At 36.0% G+C, this 24,952-nt stretch overlaps 1 protein-coding gene across 1 annotated transcript; it reads right to left on the bottom strand.

Moving 5' to 3' along the window:
* Positions 1-14,159: 14,159 nt before the first annotated feature.
* On the bottom strand, positions 14,160-23,987 carry LOC101857555 (nuclear envelope phosphatase-regulatory subunit 1; the record flags this gene model as incomplete). Its single annotated transcript, XM_013080973.2, is given in 5 exon segments — positions 14,160-14,696; positions 15,761-15,815; positions 18,587-18,696; positions 20,561-20,634; positions 23,916-23,987. Coding segments are annotated over 5 exon segments (350 nt in total), but the record flags the coding sequence as incomplete, so codon positions are not given.
* Between the last annotated feature and the right edge of the window lie 965 nt (positions 23,988-24,952).

The following is a 24,952-nucleotide window of genomic DNA, read 5'->3' as shown; positions in this document are numbered from 1 at the left end:
ACAAGCTGTATAAGCGGTCTATTTTTCCTACTATATAAACTGACAAGGATGAAGGATAACAAGTCACAGAAATCACGTTCGTCAATTGAAGCACTGTGATGAAGCCTCCACGCATGTGGGTGAGATTTGGAAAATGAAAGATATTTGATTGTGTTCAGAAAGGATGCTGTTTTTACACAAGCTTAATTGGTCTCAGACAGTGGACACTCTTTGTCTGACTCAATGTGATTTAAGACCGCAAAGTTGGAAAATTTTGTCTCTTTATATAGTTGTTGAGTGAATGTTGCATAGACGGAAGTGTGAAGCTTAGTTTCATAACTGTTGTTTGCTTTGCGTCTATGGCAGAATGTCGCAATGAATGATGTGAATAAGGCACATGAGCATAGAATATGTATTCCATATACCATGCTCAACAGTGGTATATACTTTTTATTTCAGTGTCATTTGTAGGTGCTCATTTTGAAATATTTGTAAAGATCACATGATCAAGCTGGAGAAATTCCAGCATACAATGTCACACTTTTGTAGGTCTATATAATAGCATAATGATTTTTTTTAAAGAGTCATAATTGGAAGCAAGACTCGTAGAACAAGTTCTTGAAGAATCTTAACTGATTGGAACTTAAGTGCATGCATGGGAAATGCACTAGCTGTTCCCTCTGATTGCTTCGACTTTAGCAAACTTGTATGTGATATAAGATTTTGTTATTTATTACAAATGTATGTTTTTGTTACAATCTGGAGATATCAAACAGTACTTTATACTTTTTAGGATGTGGTGGATGAATCTTGAGTTGAGGTTTTTAATTTTATAAGACTCAGAATTTATGGACAGGGCAAAAGCATCCCAACACAAGTTTTTAAAGTCTCAAATTTATCCAGATGTCTGGTTTGCTGCAGCAGCTGTTGTAAACGATAACTTCAAGACAGGGAGAACGTGCAATTTTATGTGCAATCTTATGGAATATAATGACTTGGGTTCAACAAAAGTACTGTGCTCCTGTTGACAATTTGAAATGTTTTATTCAGAAATTTTTCTCATAGAATTTTTTTTTTCTTTTAAGCTTTTACTTTGTATGTTATGATTGTGATGATTCTGGTCATTTGTAAAGCATTTGAGGCAGGGCCTTTGTAAAAATGATTTCAAAATCATTTTTAAAACTTTGATAAGCGTATACTTGAACTTGAACTTTTTTTTTCAAGAGAAAATCTTAGTAAGGGTTTTGACCCAGCTCATATCAGATCTAGAATCAAATTGTGACAGGTATCACAATTTTAATTTTATGGGCTACACAGATGTATTCTTGAAAAATTGATAGTGATTTTAATTGACTCAAAGTAAAATGTGCTTTAGACATTTCCTTGCTTGAGACATTATTTCTGGATTGAAAAGTTAAAAGAATGCCAAACAGGTTCTAGTGGACGTGGTGTAAAAATAAGTTCACCCTTTGCTGTCTATTGAATAGACATTTTTGGGGGGGAGTTAAATATGCTGTGGTTGCACAAAGATTTACTTTTCCCCTTTTGAAACCACTGATATTCACACCCTCTCTTTTTGTTTGTTTGGGAATTGCCATCACTTTCAAATGGAAAATAACAGTTTTTGTACGTCAAAGGATAAAAAGTACTGGAAGGATGTCAACATGCTTTGTTAACATGTGTGTGTATTGTGGTTCTCTTGTGATGCACATAAATAGATCATGATTTGTACCATATTAGTTTTAGATGATGGAGACACTAACATCCTATGTTTGAATGCCGGTCAGATACTGGATATGTGAGCTTGCCAAAAAAAGAGATTCTATCATGTAGCTTTTTTGCTTTTTTTTTCACAAAGAGTCAGAGTAGCATAGTGCAAGAAATGGAAATAAATATTAATAGTGTAGGTCACTTATCAGAAAATTAAAGACAAGTTATTGGGTTAAAAAAAACGTCCTTCCCTGTCTCGTTGCGTCAGTAATGTGATGGAGTATTACTATTAGGGTCTTTTTTTTAAAAAAAAGAATGTTTAATTTACTTGCAGTGTAATATTTCATCTAGGCATGATGTAGAGCATTATACTCCGTGCGTAGATATCAGAAATTCTCTTTCTCGTCTCTGGCCTGGCAAGTTTACGCCCAACACCTTTGATATGAAGTGCTCACATGTACCTATGTCTCCTCATTTGTACTGTTTTGCTAACTTTTATTTATAGCTGACTGTTGTAACTTTCAAAATTGTAAATGCTTGTTGCACATATTCTAGTACTCATATAGATCCCAAATATCTTTTTATTTTCAATTTTTGTAAATGTGTCTCATCAGCTTGTTCCAGCTTAAGTTATATGCCTTTCATAGTTTTCATTACTATTTTGTAGATACAGTGATCTTTGCCTAAGAACCCGATGTCTGTCAGGCTAAAAAAAAACAACTAGGGTTTTTTTTAAAAAGACAATTGGGTTTTAGGCTGTTTTCAAAGACTGCGTCTAGCATGGGGATGATTCCCACATCTAAAGGTATACTGAATTGTATTGTGTGTGTATGTGTCTGTGTGTGTGTGTGTGTGTTTGTGTTTGTGTATGTGTGTGTGTGTGTTTGAGGGTGCAATTGTGAGCAAGTGTTTCCGATTTGCTTCCTACTGAAAGGTACTGTCCCTCCGTCAATGACAACCCTTTTGTTGTGCTTTTGGGAAGATTACATAAAAAAGGGAAAAGGGGGGGGGGGGAAAGCAGTCGGCGGTTTACACTAGTGTCTTGACAAAATGTGACAACTAGAGCCAGTTCGATTTTTTAAATCAATAACATTTCTGTTTTTGAAAAATGCAGATTGATTTTGACGTGCTTTTTTACACGTGTGAGTGTTTATGAACTTCCTTCTTTATTCTAGATAAGGTTGATTTGTGTACTTTTTTTGGTGAGAAAATTTTTTCACAGGGTAAAAATGGATTATTAGACTTTCTTGGAGTTTCACAGTGTGCTCTTAGGTGGAGATGACTGTATCATTGCTTGATTGTATAATAAATTAGGTAGGCCTACATGAATTATTTTGCATTCCTACTGTCTCTTTATATCGACCTTAACATTGCACTTGATGTGCTCTCTTATTTCAGCGTCAGATCGTTATTTTCTATTTTATCTCACTTTGTTTTTATATTTATTATTGATCCTCTCCCCCTTTCCCTTCCACCTTTCTTAAGTTTGAATTCCTTAAGTTAATGCTCTTTGACAAAGTTATGGTCTTTGGTGTCGTTTAGGGGAATAGACTCAGCAAGTTTTTGACGGGAGCTGATCTCATCACTGGCAGCTGAGGACGTAGATGAAGATTGATACTGACCATCAAGAATTTTCTCTGATTTAAGGGACTGTTTCTCATAGACTTGCATGATGAACTGTCAAGATGATACAAAAACAGAAGTACTTGCCAGGATGACAAAATACTGTAGAGATCATTAAAGAAATGTTTCACTTCTTTACCAATAACTATAAAAGCCTCAGTGGTTACTGTAGAAATTAGATTAAAGGTGAATGCAACAGGCTTTGCTGTTTCTGCAAATATTTTAGAGCTCCAAATGTGTTTTGGTTTTCTTCAGTAGTTCCTTTGTAGCAAAAAAAAAAGAACAAACAAATGCTGGTGAGGACATAAGTCCTTACGCAGTGGAACAAAGGACCATGATGTGTCTTAATGATGTAGTTGACATTTTTGTCACTAGTCTCTTCTGTGTAAAATTTTATTTGTGAGCACTGTTCTTGCACTTAAGGGAGAGGGTGTCGGCTATTTGTGTGTGTACACACTTGTGAGCTTATATGAATGTATGTGTGCATGTGCATAGTCATTGTGTCTGTGAGGATCAGTGAGAGGGAGAGAGAGTTGGAGAGGGGGAGAGAGAGACCGAGAGCGAAAGAGAGCGAAAAAATGCTGGTTATGAAGATGATGGTGATGGTACAATAATTACTCATTGGTTATATCATATATTGAAGTGTCTATTAATCCTTATAATAGATACTTCAGTATATGACTTTTATATCTATATTTGTAAAAGCACTGATTTTATGACATGCTTGGTTACAAATTTTCGCCGAATCCAAATCAAGGCTACTAGTGTGTGGGAGAGAGTACTTTAAGATCGCATTTTGAAACTAAAACTGCATAAAAAGGAATCAATGTAGTCTTTATAGATTTACCATACAACTCCTAGGAATAATGGAGCCTTGTATGTGTGTGTATGTGCATTTGTATCATGCATGTATGCATGTGTGCATTTTCAACAATATTATTTCTTTAATATCACTTGTGTTACATAGAGGTGTGCAAATAACTGTCATGCATCCATGTGTATGTATGTAATTTTTGAACGCAAGATTTGCTGTAACTTTGTCCCTAGTTTGATTGATGTGAAACTTAAATCATGTGATGATAAATATATTAATGTCGCATTTTGTTTTTTTAAAGATGCTAACAATTGTGAATGGTCGTGCGCATGCTCATATTCCTTTAGGAATGTCTAAACAAATTTCATGAGAATGCTTCAACTTGTACATTTGCACCATTATGTTATCATTAAACTTATTACTTTGTTGTTGTTGTCGTTGTCGTTATAATTATTATCATCATCCTTGTCCTCGTCCTCATTATCATCAACGCCATGGTCCTCATGATATCGACATGCGACTATCATTATCGTTATTATTTGGGTTTTAATAAGATTTTTTTTTTTTAAATCAGTTTCAAGTACATTTATCACAAGGTTTTGATTGGTGTATTGAAGAACTACTATCACTTTATGTATGTACCCTAAACTGTTGTGAATTTCATCTCATTGCAACTCTTTTAGACATACAATATTAGAATTTATTTGCTAAGGGATGGGCATGTACGCTATATAATTGCTGTAGGAGAAGTGTGTATAGCATTCTCAAACATTTTGTAACTGGTTCCTACTGTGTTTGTCCAAATGTGTTTTTGTTTGTGGTCTGAGAGTAGCCGTCTTAAGAGTAATGACCAACATGATGGAAGTCTATGAAATAATAGAAAAGTAGATAAGAAAATTCTGACAAAATGAGTTTGTTAGTGTTAGTATAATTTCAGCTAAATTTACTGGGTGACTTACGTTCTTATGAAAAAATGGTATATCACCATTGTCAAGATATCAAAGTTGGTTTTTATTTCAAACGGCCTTCTTCCACCCGAGCAAATGGACTGTTTTCTGTTAACATGAAAATGTGCAATACCTTTCCAAATCGAGGCTAATAAAGAACATTTTGCTTTGTAAAGGTGAAGTTTTAATTACATGCGATGGAGGCATGAAGGTATGAGCCCCTCTCTTTTTATCTACAGTATTTTACTGCAAATGTCAAAGGCTTTATTAGGTGGTTTTAAATACTTGTATTACCGGAATGGTTAATTTGGCTTGTCTTAGTTGTTGTTGTGGTATTGTTTGCTATTCTTGTTTTTTCAATTTTTTTATTCTTAATTTGACAGGGGAGGGGGGAAAAGGGGGTATGCTGATTTTTTTTTTCATGATTTATTATTTAAGTCATATAAACCATTTCTCTTTCAATGCTCAATGTTTAGTGCTTTTAATGAGCTGTTATAACTTTGTGCCACTGATAATATCTGAAAGTCAGTTGCATATCTTGGTTCAGTTATTGCTTATCAAAGTATTGTGGTTTACTCAAAAAACTTTTTTATGCAGCAATACCTGTGCTCATTATTAACGAATGGTTGGCGAGTGAAACTGAGTACTCTCAATGGCTATCTGTGTAACAGAAGAAAAATCAGTGTAGGAAATTCATGTTACATTTTTGCTCTCCTGTATCCCTGTCAACAACAAGCGGTAGTGCCAGTGTATAACGTATCGAGTCATGCTCCGCCATGATGCACCTTTTTCTGTCAGTACAATTGCACTGTTTGTTTGCTTGAAAAAATGGACATGATGGTCCGTGTATGTACTTGAGTGTGTGTGTGTGTGTTTGTGTGTGTGTGTGTGTATGTGTGTTTGTGTGTGTGTGTCTGTACATAACTACATGCATACCCATACATACGCCCAGACATGCAGACGTATGTATAAGTGTGTTTATGTTTGTATGTACATGAGTATAAGTGCATGCGTACATGCTTGTGTGTATGTATGTGTTTGTGTGCTTGTATGTATGTATGTATATAAATATTTTTTGAGTTGTAAGCTGGATTATTTTTATTTATTATTGCTTTGATTTTTGTCATGTTTTCAACCAAGAACACATCACCAACACATCTGCCATACTGTTAACAAAGAATGCACTTGTACTTTCCTTGCAATAGTAGCAATGTACAACCAATTCAGCTTGACACTTACTTTAGAATAAATTCACATCCAAACATGGAACTCTCTCCTTTGAGTTTAAGAATGGTCTACCTTTAATCAAAGGAACCATTTTCGGGCCAAAGGGAGTAAGATCATACTTTTTATTAATTTCAATCTAATTCATTGACCCTGACGAAGAAGTTATGAAGGTGACATTTCTGAAATCTGAAACAGTAATTGAAGTGAGAAGTGTGAGCCTTGGATAAATAAAGAAACTTTTAAAGTTTTCTTAATTTACAAAGGTGACTTAAAAGTGGTTTGCTCCAGGATAGTTTAGACTTCATCCCTTAAAGGAAAAGACTGATTTCTACTCCTGTCTGCAGGTACAGTTATGACCAGCATGTAATGTCCTTGGCATTCCTTTTGCTTCTAAAGGTCACCTACTTCAGATGTCCAGTTTTTACATCGCATGGTCTTTGATTTTAATATTAGATCACATGATCATAAATATACATAATGTATTGAAGAAGCAGAAATTGAATTGGGTTTCTGTGTCTGTGGACACTCCACAGAAAAAAATCTACATAAAACATGTACATGTACTCATTTTTTCATTTGTACCATTACTTGGTATAGGTCTGTAATATGGTCAGAGTCTAGGAGCTCCTAGGTTAAGATTCGTTCTCTGATAGAGTAGCCTACATCAGACAAAGGTTGAAAGGAGCCTCACATTAGAAATGCCTATGAATTCTTCTACAAACATTGTAGATTACATGCATCTCTTACTCCCATCTTTGCTTGGACCCTTTTTTTGTCCTGTCTCTCTGTTTTGTCAATTTTTGTGTGTGTGTGTGTCTTTTTCTATTTTTATTTCTCTGTCTCTCTCTGACTCTGTCACTCATTCGCCCAGGCACACACATGCACACACACACACACGCATACACACACTCACACACAAACACACACACTCACAGGCACATGCAAAAAGTAAAGGAACGCTCTGTCAAACAAAGTTCAGATTGTTCTTTGTCATAAGCATGTATGTTACTTCGATCACAGTAAGTGTCATCACAACATATTTCCTTATACGTATAGGAAGTAAGTTCATCCTCGAAAAATGATCTTTCTGTCTTCAAAACAGTATGACTTGTGCTTTTTTTGCACTTATTGCTGTCTCTGAAAAGCAACATCTAGACTTACTTTTCTTTTTCGTCTGGGAGCACAGATTTAGGATTCACTTCAGACGTCACTGTGAAAGTTATGTGAGCAATAAATTTCCCAAAGTGAACATGAATTATCACCTATTCTCTACATCAGTATCTTAAAAATTTTATGTGTTCAGTGTTTGATATTACATGTCTGTCTCTTTCTCCTTCTTCACAGTTTATGAACATGAAATTTTATGGTTGTGCATTAAGGCACTGCGTACAGTTATTAAAAATTTGTGTGATCTCATAGACAGGAGTGCTGAATGACTGCTTTTGTTTACTAGTTCTTCGATATGTGCATATATTTGCCATCTAATTAGCAACTTACTTTCGCTTTGGAGGTTCAATGGGCACTGTAAATTCAAAGTGCCAAGAGAATTCTGCCACTTTCAATCACTCTGACTATGAACTTGCATGCATAAAGCGAGATACCATTTAACCTTTCTTTCAGATGACCACAGCAGTGTCTATGTTGTCTGTCTAGGTTTGTTTTTGTTAGTTTTGTGTACTTCCTACAAAAGGAAACAATAGCTACCATTGGTCACATCATAGATACTGCATTTTCCTGCCAAAAACAGTGTGATGACTCAGAATTGTGTGTGAAAATGAAACTTGATGTCCAGAAACGAAGGCATGGAAATACTGCGTACATACAAAAGCATTTGCTTTTTATTTCATCTCTGAGGCTTTTGTCACACCTGCTCAGCGCCAGAGTTTCCCGTACCCTCCTTGTCAGTCCAACGACTGTTCCTTTCAAAAAAATTTCATTGATGTTGTCATGGTCTTATTGAGATGAGTATAATAAAAACAAATCACTGAACAGAGCACAAACACACTTTGCTTTTTCCTTACAAGGGAATTCTTTGAGTACAATGGAAGCTTCTCATTTCACTGTTAAATCATCACATGTGTTACCTACCAATTTGCTTGTAAAATATTTGTCTATGGAAGCGACTGAAACATGAATGACATTTTAGTGAAAAAGAATGTAAAACGTGTGAATGAAATTCAGAGATGATTGCGGTCTTATATTCATCATTATTCTATTATCTAGTGAACAATTTGAAATGGTAAGGAACTTTTTGATTTCAGCATATTTTCAGTGCAATTGTTTCTATATGTGTAGGTGTTCTACTATTCTTGAATTCACTCCTGCCTGTGAAGAAAGCCCGGGGGTCTAGTGGAGGGATCTCAAACTAGGTCATAGACTGGCCCATGACTTCTGCTCTTTGCGCTCTTCTCTGGCCCTCCCCTGGCCCCCGGGACTACACACCACTACTATTACTACTACAACATCCTTATCATTTTCAGCAGGAAATAAACTCTCAAACTTTCACAAAAAACCTCCAAATGTGTTATTTTGACTTCTTGTTTTGTGGTATTTTGCTGAGGAAATAGAAGGAATCTATACAGTCACCCACGGATAACTCAAACATATCGGGGATTGAGAAAAGTGTCACGGTGTGGTGGAATCAGGCCTTCATCAATCGGTGGGCTTGTGGAGATAATAATATCATCTTAAAGCTTGTGTTCTTGTCTTATTGCGTTGGATGAAAAAAATACTGGTCTGTGTAGAGTAGAAGTCAAGATATTTCTGATTGAAGAAGGTGGGGGTCACCCGGTTTCAGAGGTAAAATTATTGAGAAAATAGCAGCCAAAGTTTGATTATTTCCATAGCTTGAGAGTCCATGGAAACTTTAATATTTACATTTTCTGTGTCTTTAATCCACACAGAAATGAGTTTTGATCAATGATGGATGTAAAAGGAGTTGAGGCAAAAAGCAAAAATTCAATAGAAATAGCCAAACAAGTAGGAAAATGCGTTTCTTCAATTACATTAATTTGACGAATGCGTGATTTCACCACGCCACCTAAAACATGTGTTCGACACATCCATAATTCAGGTTAACTGATAAAGAAAAATTAAAGGGATATTGGTCAAGGAATTGCAAATTGTACCCGAGATTTCAAATTTTCTGGATTTTTGTGTTATCTGTGCCTGACTGTATATATTTTGTATGATTGCCTTTAGGAATGGTTTATTCACATGGGCTCGGTGGTGACTACTAGCCTGTAGCACAAGTCTGGAATGTATTGTAAACACTGACGGAAGTGAAGACTCTAGCTCCAACAGTTTGAAAGTCAAGCAGAAATACATCCATTGACACAATAATAGGCATTTAGTGCCAGGGAAAAGCAAGACATCCTGACAGAAATAAAAGATGTAGGACCAACTTGTGGGGACCTCCAACCCCCAACACCTCAACAAACAGATCTGTTCTAATACTAATACTACATTAAAGTAAGACTGAAGCGTAAAGTAGAGAACTTGGCATTATTTCTTACATCCTACTGAAACTGACTTTTAACTTAACAAAGTGATGTCACCACTGAAACCGATTTGGGCAAAATGATGTCACCACTGAAGCCAACCGATTTTGATAAAGTGACAAAGTGGTGCAAGTGTTATCACTGAAACCAATGTTGACAAAGGGATTTCACCACAAATTAGGCTGCTTTATTGTGAGACTGGCTCAGGTTCATGGTAATGTATCATATTATAGTCTAGCATGGACATAGCAAACAGATTTTCAGGTCTCAAATTTGTTCTTACATTTATTTTTTGTAACAAGTATTTTAACACATACACAGTGAGATTCATACATAGCTGAAAGGTTTATTTGTCCATTGATTCCGCTGTATTTCAAAATGTAATATATAAGGCATTCACTTTTTTACATCAACTGGACAGTGAGATTGCCCAAAGCTGCTTATGTTTCCTGTCAATCAATTAAATTAATAATGATTTACTAATACCCAAGGCAGTCATTTATGAACCCTGATGTTGTGCCATTAACACTTTCAGAAATATGCCAGAAATTCTCCCTCTTAACTGTGAAAACTCGTCATTCTTGATTCTTTTCCCACACTCTGCTACTGCTTGTGAAACATGTAGATACCGGTGTCGGTGATGCAGTGTTTAGTTTGGGGCTTTACAGTCTCACATGGGACACCTGAGTTCAATTCCCAAGGGGGGGGGGGGGGGGGGGGGGATTTTGATCAAGTACCAGTGTCTCTGTCTTTCTGTAGTGATTTTGTATCCTTCTCAGTCCGGGTTGGCCCTGACAGAAGGAGGGTGCAAAAATAAAATCACCTACATTCACATTATAAATAATAGACGTAGAACTATATATCTATTTTGCGGAACCCATGTAACGGATTAAAGTCCAGCAAGCTCCTCAGGTGCAGAAGGTATGAACTTGAACCAAGAAGTACCTGTGCAAAACTGTGGATGATTTCTGAAGTTTAAGGTTTCTTTCCACCTCGTCAGTTAGATGTGCAAGGAGTAAAAAAGAGAAACCTTAGTCTTTAGGTGACAAATATCCCAATCTTTTCATCAAGAAAAATGCCGGAATAGGATGCCACTAAAACAGCAGTTTGCACATAAACTAGGGGAGGAAACAACTGTGCTAAAACTAAAATTGATAAGTAGGTGCAAATTTGCATCTCAGTCATGGCAAGGGGCTCAACTCTTGTTTGTTATAGTAGAGGTTTTATGGCGCTCTCAACTGCATAAGGTCATATGAGCACCAGAAGATTAGAGGTGTTACAAGGAGTAACAATACTAACAAACATAAAAAAAGGAGGGGAGATAAGGACAATTGGTGTTTGATAGGAAAGAAGGAGCAAACCTCACTAGAGCACCCGCTTACCACCCACACACTCAACTCTCCTTATGCCACAGAACATACATGTGGTATAATTCCCAGTTTATCAGGTATGATCACATGTGTTGTTCCTTCCTCCTGTTTTCCACACTCCTGTCTTTATGGTATGGAACAAAACCTTAACTTCACAAAATAAAGTGAACAAGCTCAGGGCATCAAGCATGTATGCTGCATTCACTCGAAAGACATCTTGACAGCCAAGAAGAGCAAGCCATCCCAGGCAAGCAGTATGAGCAAAATTCTTTCATTCTTTCCCAAAAAATAGAAAAAAATTACAGTGGGTGGGTGGTGGGTATATGCAGGCCTACTTTGGTGCGGTTTGCTCCTTTTGTATCATTCCCTATGATGACACAACACAACAGTAGTGTATTATAAAACCCAAAGCTCTTTGACAGTACATTGTAGGCCTGCAATATGTAGAAAGGCATTTTGTTGTAACGGAATAAACAACTACATTTTTATCCCATCAAAACTTGTGTCAAAACCATGGTTTTCAAGAGCTAAAACATTATGTATCTTGAATAACTTTCAGGCAAATTGTAAAGTTACACAGTTTTCAATTATGGTACATCACCGTCAGGCTCAACATTTACTGCTGACTTTTTCTAATCATTAATTCTAGACTTATATTTGAAGATTATGGCTTTCCACAAAGAAAACCAAAAGCTCATTCAAGAGCAAGCTATAGATACATGTATATGGTCGAAAGTGACCTTCCTTTCAACGATAGTACCACGAGAGATGACAGATTTCCACTATGAATTTAGAACATAAACACCCTCAACAAATGTAGGACTTAATAATAGACACGATGATTTTAGGATTTGAAAGCAACGTTCGCCTTCCAATTTCCAACACTATGACAGATGATATGTGAGGCAATGTGGTGAAATCAGGCACTCGTCAAAATAATGAAATAAAAGAAAACTGCATTTTTCTGGCCGCTTGACAATTTTTTTCGAATTTTATTTTTTGTTTTGGCTCAATACCTTGCACGTCCTTTTAAAAACATATTTCTGGGTTGATTTTTCTGAAAACCGTTGATTGAAGGCACAAAAAATGTAAATTTCAGTTTCCAAGGTTTCACAAACAGTGGGAATCACAGATCTTTGGTGTCTATTTCCTCATTAATTTTACCTCTGAAATCAGGCGACCCGACCCCCCCACCTCCTTCAATCAGAAATATCTCGACTTCAATTCAAGATAGATGGGTATTTTTTCATCAAAAGGTACAGAAATTAACAAGTTTTAGGATGACACCAATAACTCCGCATACCCAAAAATTGACGAGCGCCTGATTTCACCACGTCGTGACACATATCATGTTTGTGTACTTTGTTTTCCCTGTCCGCGACAATTCGCTTTTATCTGCCCTCAAAATATCTCTGACAAAAAAGTGGATGGAGTAGGCCTCCATAAAAAAGAGTTAAACATACACACGTTCCCAGTTTTTGGTTGAACATTTTTATTGTAGTTTTTACACAATGATAATTTAAAAACATGCACAAAGAAAGCAAATGGCAACAATTCATCTCTCTAGATAATAACCATCTTAACATTCCAACTAAATTAATTGTTACACTAAATATGAAAAACATTCAGAAGAAGCTTAAAGGTAAAAGACTGAATATCTAGAAAAAGATTTGAAATATAAATGTTCATACAGAAACAATAATATATATATGTGTAGTCTAGTGCGCACATAGCGAACAGATTTTCATGTTCAGAATTTTTTCTTCCATTTCTTTGGATTCAAAACATGCACATAACATTTAAAAAATTATACATAGCCTCAACGAGGTTAAGTCTAAACACATTTGAAGTAGTCATGATAAGAGAAAGAGACACAGAGAGAGAGAGAGAGAGAGAGAGAGAGAGAGAGAGAGAGAGAGAGAGAGAGAGAGAGAGAGGTGCAGTTGCGAGCGTCGTAAGACGCTTACAAAAACCAAAAAAAGAGAGAGACCGAAAGACAGACAGAGACAAGAAAATGTTGAGAGGGTGGTAAGTGTCACCACTTGTGTCAACAAATTTCCTTTTCAACAAAGATTACACACTATGCAACAGCTTGTCTTCATTCTGCAAAGTTTGGATTAGGTGAAGTTATAGAAGCTGAAGAGACTGGCCCATGGCAGAGCAAAAAAAGTGGAAAGGCTTCAAGGTCCAGGAAAGATAGCTGGGCCTCACAGAGGTTGATACAAAATCAATGTCAAAAACACAAATCTACAAAATGTTTAAAATTAAAGAGACAATGGACCTCGTAGTAAGTCTACTAACGTTCACGTTGGCGTGACATAGTCTGAAATTAATACACTGTGAAAAGATTTCCACGTCCCACCAATTTCGCTTGGTGCATGCTAGACTGCACATATAAATAATCAATCAAAGCAAAGAATTTACTACTAAATGCAAATGTTTCCTTTTCCTTTTCAGCCCTTGATAAGACACAAATATGTAAGAAAAAGTTACAATTTACCTCTTGTCAAAGCTTTCATAGTTAAAAATATATAAGAGTATCTAAAAAAAGAAAAAGACTTTTTACCCAAAGCCAGACCATGGGCTTCAACAAACAATGGTCATACAATGCTACGAGAGCTAGGCCTGCTTACACAAACCAAAGAAATGAGAGAGAGAGAGAGAGAGAGAGAGAGAGAGAGAGAGAGAGAGGGAGGGAGGGAGGGAGGGAGGGAGGGAGGGGGGGGGGGAGGGAGGGAGGGAGGGAGAGAGAGAGAGAGAGAGAGAGAGAGAGAGAGAGAGAGAGAGAGAGAGAGAGAGAGAGAGAGAGAGAGAGAGAGAGAGACGTGAACCCTGTGTGGCAACCCTAACCCTCACACTCTGAGCCACAGATCAAAAATACAAAAACAATGAACCTGGGACAAATCGGACCAGGTTCCTTTCAGCACCTTGAAACATTAACGTTCATATTTCACTCAACACTACACCTCCCCATTTCTCAATTCCATTCTCTGAAAAAACAAACACGCATCAATCATACTTCCTGTGTACAGCACAATTCAGGTTTGTACCTTCTCCCTGTCTCTCATCTTTAACTGCCTCTGTGTTTCACTAAATACTGGAACAGACCGACCTATCATCATACCTATTTAAAACTATCTTCGGGGTCAAACCTCATGATGCTAAATAAAGTTGCATAGATGAAAAGTGACAAACATTTAAAAACTATCCATTGTTGGGGTTTTGAAAGATTAAAAAATTATAATTCTTTCATTTCAAGATTTCATGACCAGGCAACATGGAATTTTCTCTAATCTTATTTTAAATCAACGTGCATGAGGTCAAAAAGAAAAGTCTCCAACTGTTGATAAAGACTGTCTAAGTTTTAAAATTCCTTAATCTCAAGCACCAATGATTAACTTCTTGGTCGTCGCTTAAATCGTCTTCTAACCCAGCTGATGACAGACGAAAATGATTTTCTCTGAGGCAAGTTAAAGATGTCTTCCTGTCAGGGGGCAGGCCTAGGCTTCAGTATCAGTTTACCGTTCTGAAAAAGAAAAGAAAATCTTTTAAAATAAAGCTCAGGGAAACTATCAGGGCTTAACACATTTCAGTTTAGTTTTTCAGTAAAAGTTTCACAAAACTTGCAAAACAAATAAATCATATAAAAGCCAAACATTTGAGGTGTTACAAGAAAGTAAAACACAAAGAAAAGCAGGAGAAATAACGATGAAAGATGTTTGATAGGAAAGAAGGAGCAAACCCCACCAGAGCACCACCAACCCCTATGTTACCCATTTAACTCTTCAATACAATGTACACAGGGAAAAAGCATGATGCTAAAGGCACATATCCCAGGTTTAGATTCCTACTAAAAGGCCTTTCTAGATCACCACCCCTCAGCTCTGTCCTATTGTAAATGATCATTACTTTTTTAGGTCCCGCCTCTTAAACAACCTAAGTGTTGTTAAAAACTCATACAATTACTAACGGTCAGGAAAAAGTAAGCGTTGAACTTTTAACTACAATCTATCTCAATTAAAATAGGAGTGATATCTAAAATTAGAATTCAGCACCTTCTGGCACTTTTCTCAGAGCCACATACATACTGTAACATGATTGTCAAAAACATAAAATGTGAGGCATCGAGGTGAAATCAGGCACTCGTCAAAATAATGAAATAGAAAAAACACATTTTTCCACCAGTTTAGCAATTTTTATTGAATTTTTGGTTTTCGGCTCAACACTTTTTAAGTTCATATAAAAATATATGTCTTCGTGAATTTGACTGAAAAACGTTGATTAATGCATGGCACAAAACATGTAAATCTAATATTTCAATTTTCAAAGACTCTCAAGCTATTGAAGTTACCGAAGTCTGGCAGTCTTTTTCTCGCTAATATTACCACTGAAACCAGGCGACCCCACCTCCTTCAATCGCAAATACCTTGACTTCGATTCAAGACAGTCGTGTATTTTTTTCTTCAAAAGATGGTCAAATGAACAAGCTTTAAGATGACACCAATAACTCCAGTTTCCCAAAAACTGACGAGCGCCTGATTCCACCGCGTGCCATGACACAAATTATGATAACATCGCTTTGACACTTACGTCATCACAGGACATGTTGTATTCGGCCAGAAAAGTGCGACATCTGGAGGCAATACTGACATGTTGTTAAGGAAATGTTTTGTGACAAACGTTTAGAAACAAAATTATAAGCATAAAAGAAATGGTGAGAATATCAGACCAGAAAGAAGATCTCCACAAAGTTATTATCTCTCGTGCAAAGGGTGTCTCAAAAAGTTGCCCAATATTATAAAAGTGACTGAACGTCCTTATTCATCACTTTATCATTTGATTTATTCTTTAAGCATAAAACTTACCATACACAGTATCTATTTGTTGTTTCTTTTGTTGCTTTTCAATGCCTAGCAGTTACAGAATGAAACATTTCAAAGCATTTTGTCCCATAAGAGGAATGAGAGCTTCAGCTAAATTTTCTCAAGAAGGAAGAGAAAATCTCTGACCAAATCCAAGCCTGCTACATCAATATGTTGGTCAACTTGGGAACCAGCTGCAAAATGGCAAAGTGTCATAAGAAAATTATAAAAAGTGTACAGGTGTATAGTCCCTATCAACACTATTAGGTTGGAGTAACATATATATTTATTTATCTATTCATTTATTTATTTATATGTAAAACATTCTCCTGTGTGTTTACTCTAAGACTAACAGCTAATTTCAAAATCCAAAATGCTGCACAGTTTGTAGTTATTAGGCTACTAAACACAAAAGAGCCAGAAGATAGAATTGGGCAGGGTTCTGACCTACACATGCAGTGAACAAATAACAAATTATAATCAGCATGGCAGACAAAACCATAGACAGCAATTCAACAGGTGTTAAACTACAGTAACTTTGCACTCAAAACACCAACATGACCACAGACTAGTACACACATATACATGTCTTCCGGCAGCGCCCCGTTCAGGACCAATGATGAGAAGTCTCCTTTTCTTTAACTCTTTATCTCCGAGGGGGGGTAAACCAACTACACTGTGGCTCTTTTTTGGTGCTAAATCTAAAAATGAAGAAAACGCCATAATATGGATCATTAAATCAAAACTAGCAAACCTATTTTGATAGTTCTTCATCTAATGAATGAACATCCGGTATAAGAGACCTGTTTTCAGCAATTACCGAAAAGTAATTTGATGTCGAATTCGTCGTAAAGGAATGTGCCCGAGACGCGGTCACCGGCTCACCAGTTCCGACCGTGAGCTGCTGGAAGCGGCTTGCCACAGATAAAGAGTTAAAGCTTTCAAACTCAAACAACTGTATTTGAGTTTCTCTCTATATTCCATCATCTCCAAGTATTCCCTAAACTGATGCTAACTCATCTTTTGTTTGTTTGCCAGGCAATTATTCATTGTACTACACTAGTATATTAGAACTAAAATTACAGCCAAACCTGTCCAGACAGCTACCTGTGCAAACAGCCACTTTCTATTAATTCCCCTTGCATTTTTTGCATATATGGCATTCATTGCTTAAAGCAACAAAAACCTGTCCAGTGTATCAACAGTCACTACATTTTTTCAGCCAGCAGTCACAAAAGACCTGTCTAAGATGGCCGAGCAAATCTCTTATTGCCCAGTGTGTTGCCACAAATAATTTATCCGCCCCTGAATCTGTGGACTAGTTGTCATGATCCATTCAAGTGTTGCTAATGTTAACCGGTCCTATGAAGGAACCAATCACTGACCAGCATGTTGCGTAGATGAGGTTCCTAGTCCCTCTTACTGTTTACCCAAGTTGACCAGTCCGTAATATTTTAATAGGCCTTATCACAGTCTTTTGCATGTGACCCCCGACAGCTGTGAATTCAAAACGGAATGGTTTGTTTTCTTCATTTTCATCAATCCTATCTAATAAGAAGGTCACTTTTCTATTCAACATTGGGAGGCCGCCTTAGAAAATTTCAAATATATTCCAGTCTTAGTGATGGGCCCACTGTTTTACAGAGAGCATACTAATGGGCTAGAACTCGTCTGCTGGGACATTTCAGTAACCGACTCTCAGCATTTTTCAAGGACCCCCGAGCGACTGTTGAGTTCCTGCGTGCTGTCAGCATCGCTGACCATTTATGACGCCACAGCGCCAGAAGAGAGAGAGAGACAGAGAGAGAGAGAGAGAGCATACTAGGTAGCCATAATCTTGACCTGTCTACTTGACAAAACACTAAAATGTTAAAAATATCAGCAACTAAATGTGACAACGGTATTCCAGTCATCAAGCTATCAGACTTGCGGCTTTGAAGTCAGGAGTTCAAACCCTCGTTTGGCCTCATCAATGTGTCGTTGTGAAAAGAACTTTATTCAACTTCTACTTTACCATGGTAAGAACGGGTACCTGACTTCAGGAGAGAAAGATCTTATACAGTATTTCAGTGTAAGAACATCTCTAAAACAGCAGCTTGCACTAAATGTTTCCCAGGAAGCTGAGAATGTTTCAGAATGTTTAAGTGTCTGTCCAGGTGATAGTAATTAAATACAATCTTTTATAAATAGATCTTGAGGTAAACCTAAAAATAAAACAAAAGTACATCAATTACTCCGAGTAAGACTCTGCCACATGCCATTTGAAAAGTAATGTATGATGGAGTCTTACACTGAGCAGTCAATATAACTTTGAACTGTTTGTTTGTTTTAGTAGTAGTTTTATGGCGCTCGCAATTGCATATATGGTCATATGAGCGCAAGAAAATTAGAGGTGTTACAAGAGAGTAACAAACATAAAAAAGAAGAAGGAGGGATAAGGACGATAGATGTTTGATAGGAAAGAAGAAGCAAACCACCCACGAAGGTCATATTAGAGACTGTAAAAAAGTTCAAACATGAAACAACACTTCGCCTTTTACAACAGAAAGGATACATGGAAGCAGCAATAACTCTCTTGTGAATTCCGAATAAGAAGAGAAGCAGAAGAATGATGCAGCTAATGGTGAAGAATGGGTGGTTCCATAGAGACTGGGAGAAACTCACCTGCAATTTAAAAAAAAATTAAATTAAAAAACACCAAAAAACAAGTAAGTCATAATGCAATATTTACAAAATTAATTAATTAATTAATTGTAAGAAATTAATTTCATCACATTAAAATTTATTAGGAGCGACAGCAAGAGAATGTTGCACCTGCCTAAATGCATTTAAGTAGCTAGAAAAATTTGAACATTTCTGCTGTTCTTGAAAGTCTGCGGTGTTTTCGTTTTTTTAAAGGTACTTAATAGATGAAATAATAGTACCACCTGATGTAAAGATAGAATCAGAACTCAGTTCAAAAGTTTTGTTCAAAATAGCAAAGACTGAACTGCGCTGAGTCGATTTCTCTAGTCTTGGCTATCTGATACTATTAACCAATGACTGTTACGCTTCAAAGCCTGCTTAATTAGGTACACACAGAATTTTCTCCACCCCTCACACCCCCCCCCCCCTTCTCTGTCGGTGTAAATATTTATTTCAAGCATTACCTACTTCAACCCACCTCTTCCATACATAGTACAACCCAGTCTCCATCTTTTCTCTATGCTCAGTGTAAAAAATATGCTTCCTTATCAAGTTCTTTCTTTAAAGTCTGTACCCAAAAATACAAACTATCCCTTTTCTTAAACAGTGATTTTTAAGTTGTCAGTCAGCAGCTCCGTGTTAACCCCATTTTCATATTGGTTCCCCTCCCTCCCCATTTTTATTCTTTTAAAATATTTAATTTTTCTTTCACTAAGACGCAAAGAACCTATTTGTTTTAATGCTTGTCTTTTCTGTAAAAAATATTAGTCAAAAGTTTCTAGAAGACAAAGGTGATCAGATTGCATTTCTTGATCTGTACATAAATTGAACCAACTTTAAAAAAGAATAATTTAATAAAAACAATTAACATGGAACACCTGAAAATCTATGAACAGAATTTTGCTGCACATAAAAGGGCTGATACACATGTCCCAAACCCTCTACTTCTCAAAACAAGAAAAAGAAACCATTGCAACGATTCAGCAATTTTCTTTATCAAAGATAAAAATGAAACCAACACTTGATTTTCACAAGCAACTTGAGTCAAAACAGCTTCACCGTATAAACCCATATGTCAGGGGTGTCCCCAGCCACTGGGATTGTTACATTCTTACGGGGCAGACAAAAGGTACAGTAAGCTTTAACAACAGAAGTCACCTGAAATCAAATGAGGTGACCAGTGAAAAAAAACAACTTTAATTGGCTCTTTTAGAGTCCTACCTGCAAACTCTCAAGACAATATATGCGGGGGCGAAAAAAATCCTTTAAAATAATTTTTCAATGAAAAAATATTTTTAAAATGAATTGATTACTTGCTGCAAGTCACCACAAAAAAAAAGAAAAAAGGGTGCTCATACCTGACTTACATATACATTAAATATTGCACACCACGTACCTTGCAATTTTTATAAAACACTCTTTCAGCCAAAAAAGTATCCTTTTAATAAAGTCCAAATGTAAACATATCATTACAAATTTAATTCTAAGCTGAAACTAAGATATTAGTTTTCCTGACATCTGCACTATACTATGGAACATTACAGCAACTGCAGCAAACCTGCACTTATCACTACATGGCATTGGACAGAAGGGCGAGAGCCCAGCTGTTGCTGGTTCGATAACAACAACAACAGAAAAAAAACCCAATCATTTTCAGCAATCAAAATCTAAACATTTGTTATTATTTTTGTTAGTTCTGACTAATTCAAGAAAAAAAATACTTGGCACCATTACAGGTCAACTAAAGTCCAATACGGACCTGGCTCTACAGCTAATAAAATATTATAAATTCTGCCTAGAATGAGAAAAGAGAAGTTCTAAAAAGTAATTAAAATTTTCTTACTTTAGAGGTTTCAGGGTCCCAAAGCCAAGTCCAAGCACCAACCATTAAACACATGGACACAAATATGAAAATAACTGAAAAATAAAAATGAAAACCAAGTTTCAATAAAGTACACATATTATTATTATAGACCATTGTAATCAAAACGTTTTAAGAGATACACACTACCCACACTTTGATATTAATCTGACAAACAGCACCCTTCATTTGCGTCACGAAACGATAGAATCAGGCGTTTGTCAATTTTTGGGCATGTGGAGTTATTGGTATCATCTTAACCTTGTTCATTTGTCTTGCTTTCGATGAAAAAAATACCCATCAGTCTTGAATAATTCGAGATATAATATCAATTGAAGAGGGAGGGGGGGGGGGGGGGGATCATCTTCATCCAGGTGGGAATGGGTACCCGGCCATAGACAGTGAAAGATCTTGTCAGTTTGTTAGTTTTTGAGTGCTTAATCAGCTGCTTGCACTGTATGCTTCCCGGGAAACTGAGAATGTTTCTGAGTTTCTATTGTCTGCTGGGGTAATATATAGTGTAAAGCGCATAGAGCCTGCTGTTGAGCAGGGATATGCGCTATACAAATGCTATTTACTATACTATTATTATTTATTATTATATCTGGTTGCAGGGACAAAAATTATTGAGAAAATGGCAGTAAAAGTTTGGTGTATCTTCGATAGTTCCTTGGAAACTGAAAATTTACCTTTTTTGAACCTTTAATTAACGTTTTTCAGTAAAAGCCACACAGATATGAGCCTTAGCCAATAGGTGGGGGTTGCTTCATATACCTTACAAAATCCTTTCCTATTCCAATAAAAATGGTGTTACAGCTATGAAATTTGTATATGTTGAGCTTAATATGATGTTTCAGCTATGGGAGCAGAGAAATAGCAGTCGGGCCAGAAGAAGAAATCTTACAAATATTTTTAGTTTTGAAATCGATATATCTTTAGAATGCAAAACGTGACGCGTTGAGTTCGTACTTTTTCTGTCGTCAAGTTCAACAATTAAATAATTGCTGAGAAACTCGTCCTTCTATACTTTTATCACATTGTTTGTGGTGCTATATCGGGAATAATGATATCTGTATCTATTTTTTTCTTTGTGAGCCTTCTAGAAATTCATTTTCGAGCATAACTCGTGCAGTCATTTCGCAAGGCAACTTCGATTCACAGAGACTTCGTTTCTATCGGCCATTTTGGGGCCCTGGAATGAGCATAATGTCATTTTATGTTTACTCTCTATCCCGATTGATTCTGAAGGTGTGACCAGGCGTAATTTTGCAGTAAGCGGAAATCCCGCGACGCCTCGAGCTCTGTCATCATTTGTTATGCTCGAAAAAAACAATCAGAAAACGAGACGAGAAATAATAGGGGAGGAAGGAACATGCACTGTTCCTGTTGATCCATTCAATGTGTACTGATGTGCCATGTAAGACGGTGAGAAGAAAAAAGATGGATGAGAAGATTTTGTTGAGTTTTATTATGTCATCATCAAATCTTAACATGCTATGTTCGAAAAAAGCTATTATGTCAGCAATATTTTTCTCCCCATTTAATCAAATTCAAACCAAGTAATGATTAACAAGGCACTGCGTTCCAATGGTCAAGTAGTGGTAGAACTAGATGTAATCACACATGCTTGGCTAGATGTCACTAAGAGGGGAGAATTTGATGATATGTTCCAAAATGACGACAAACATTTATCCAGTATGTGTCATCGTGGTTATGTTCGAAATATACTTGATATTTTGCAAAGAGCCATAGTAAAATGTGTATTAAGTGGGATTTTTTCCACCATTAGCATGCATGTCAAACTGAATCATCCTGAATCTTTGTTTGTCAAAATTTTCAAAAAAAGAATTAAAATATGAAAATGAAAGTTTTTCATTTTTTTCAGACATAAACTATGATGACACAAATGCGAACACAAAGACATTCAGAATTTCTTTTTCTGTGATGTTATATGCTCTTCATGCTTATGTTTGAAAATTAAAGCAATGAGAAAAGTATTTTAAAAATCTTATGTTCCCTAAACTAAATTATTTTTCAGGTTATTTTTCATTTTGTGTCATCATGGTTATGTTCGAAAGATATTTGATATTTTGCTGGGATTTATAGTAAAATGTGAATAAAGTGGTATTTTTTCATTATTAACATGTATTGTGAGTCAAATTGAATCTTTTGAATCTTTGTTTGCCCAAATTTTCATACAAAATTAAGATATGAAAAAGGAAAGTATTTCATTTCTTCCAGACATAATTATGATGACAAAATGCAAACACAACGGCATTCAGGATAAATTCTTTTTTCTGTGATCCTCACCATTTTATAAGCTCTTCATGCTTATGTTTGAAAATTAAAGCAATAAGAAAACTGTTAAAAATAATTTTTGAAAGTTCAAATTCTAAAAAATGTGTCATCATAGTTATATCAGAAAGAATTTGACTTGATGTAATGTAACGCAAGTTACACAGCTTAGCATGCCATTTGAAGGTCTGTAAATACATGTTTTTGTAGGAGGAGATATGATATACAGGAATAGAAAAATTCAAGTGAAGACGAAATATTAAAAACTTTATTATCAACCCTCTGTGCTACATTTTAGGTACCCACCTATTGTCAAAAGCTCATATGTTTAAAAGGACATAAAAGGTGCTGAGCAAAAAAACTACAATTCAATAAAAATTGCCGAACCCACAGTAAAACCTGTTTTCTTCAAATTCATTACTTTGATTTCGCCATGATACCTTACATATTGAGCATAAATATAAACAATAATGTCGTTTACGCACATACGTTAAGTCAAACTATTGCCAAATGTGTAAAGTAAAATATGATGTTGCTGCACTTAAAGTGCATAATGGTCTGAAAAGTCCAAATGCAAGGGATTGATAAGCAGAGTGAACATTAAACAAAAATTATATTTGACTCTTTTTAGACAAGACACAAAACTAGAGAGAGATCTTTATAACTTTTTAATATCCTGACCCACTACAACTCCATCCAGACAGATCTTTTCCATTCATTAAAATGACCACATTACAACTAGATAGTACAGGAATTTTATTCTAAAGAGAAAGTCAATGGATTCCACTCTTCCTACAGAAGAAAACTGAAAAAAGGAGTCCACTGAAACCTTAACTTTTCAGCATACAAAACTTGTCTACTGGGACATTGATTTAATGTATTTTACTAGCCACATCCAAATAAAACAAAGACGTTTTGGCAACTCCCATGACTTTGTATTTTATGGAGTCACTGTATGTCTAAAATAAAATATCTGAAGTGCAGAAACTCTGTGGAAAAACTGAGTAAACAAAGCTTTTTCGACTTAAAAAAAACAACTTACTCCTCCAGAATCTTGCAGCTGGCTGATGGCCGCTTATTACTTCAGTCAGCCGACGCTCAAAAGCTTTTAGGTCTGAAAAGAAACGTATGTCAAAAAAAAATGTCAGGTCATAGAAATGACCGAAGTGATAAAGGCATTGATGATGATAATGATGAGGATGATGATAATGATGATGATGATAAACGCTGAACACATTTATAATATATTATTTTGGAAATCCTAAATCTACCAAGTTTCAATTTTTTCTATTCTCTGCTTACAATAATAATGATAATGATGATGATGATGATGATGAGAGGATAGTACAGTAACATCCTGCTCCATAACATCAGATTATAACATTATAAAGCAAAATCCGGTCTCTTTTGTTTCATAACTTAATCACAAACAAAGCATCTCTTTTTCAGCTCAAGAATTAAAAAAAACAGCGAGTGATGTAAGCTTAGGTGGAGAACTCAGACACTAGTACCATGTTTGGCGAAAACAAACGTGTTGGCGAGTTCACACCTTGGTGTGATCCTGTCTGGTCCAAACATTGTACAATTTCATCGAAATTTTCTGCTGCATCCATCTGGGTTTTTGTTCTATATATCAAGATCTGAAACGTGGGATCTTAACCAAATGTAGACCTCCAAGCAGGATCTTAGGGGTGACTTTTATAGTAAAATTTGTTTTGTTTTCTTAAAATAGTGGGATCTTCAGCGAACCAGATAAGCCGTGGGATCTTAAGCAAAACCACTGTATGTGTCCCCCTAAGCCCCCACTCAAATTTTAAAAAACATGCTTAATAATACTCTACATGCGTGTACAACAAAACCCATAATAATATTTCAAAATCTCTAGTAATTTGCGACGGACACATAATGTCGACATTTGTGTCCAACAGATAAAAAGGAACAAGATCATATATAAGTACCATACAATAATCAAATATCTTTAGTAGTATGAGATGGGAGTGAAAGTAAAATTATACCAAAATTTCAATAATTGATTTATGAAAGTATAGTGACCATATACGGACAAATCTTTTTTACTTT

This window comes from Aplysia californica, unplaced genomic scaffold, assembly GCF_000002075.1.
Source record: "Aplysia californica isolate F4 #8 unplaced genomic scaffold, AplCal3.0 scaffold00108, whole genome shotgun sequence".
Classification (NCBI taxonomy): domain Eukaryota; kingdom Metazoa; phylum Mollusca; class Gastropoda; order Aplysiida; family Aplysiidae; genus Aplysia; species Aplysia californica.
Note: the sequence above shows the minus strand (reverse complement) of the source record. Positions and strands in the feature narration are given on the sequence as shown.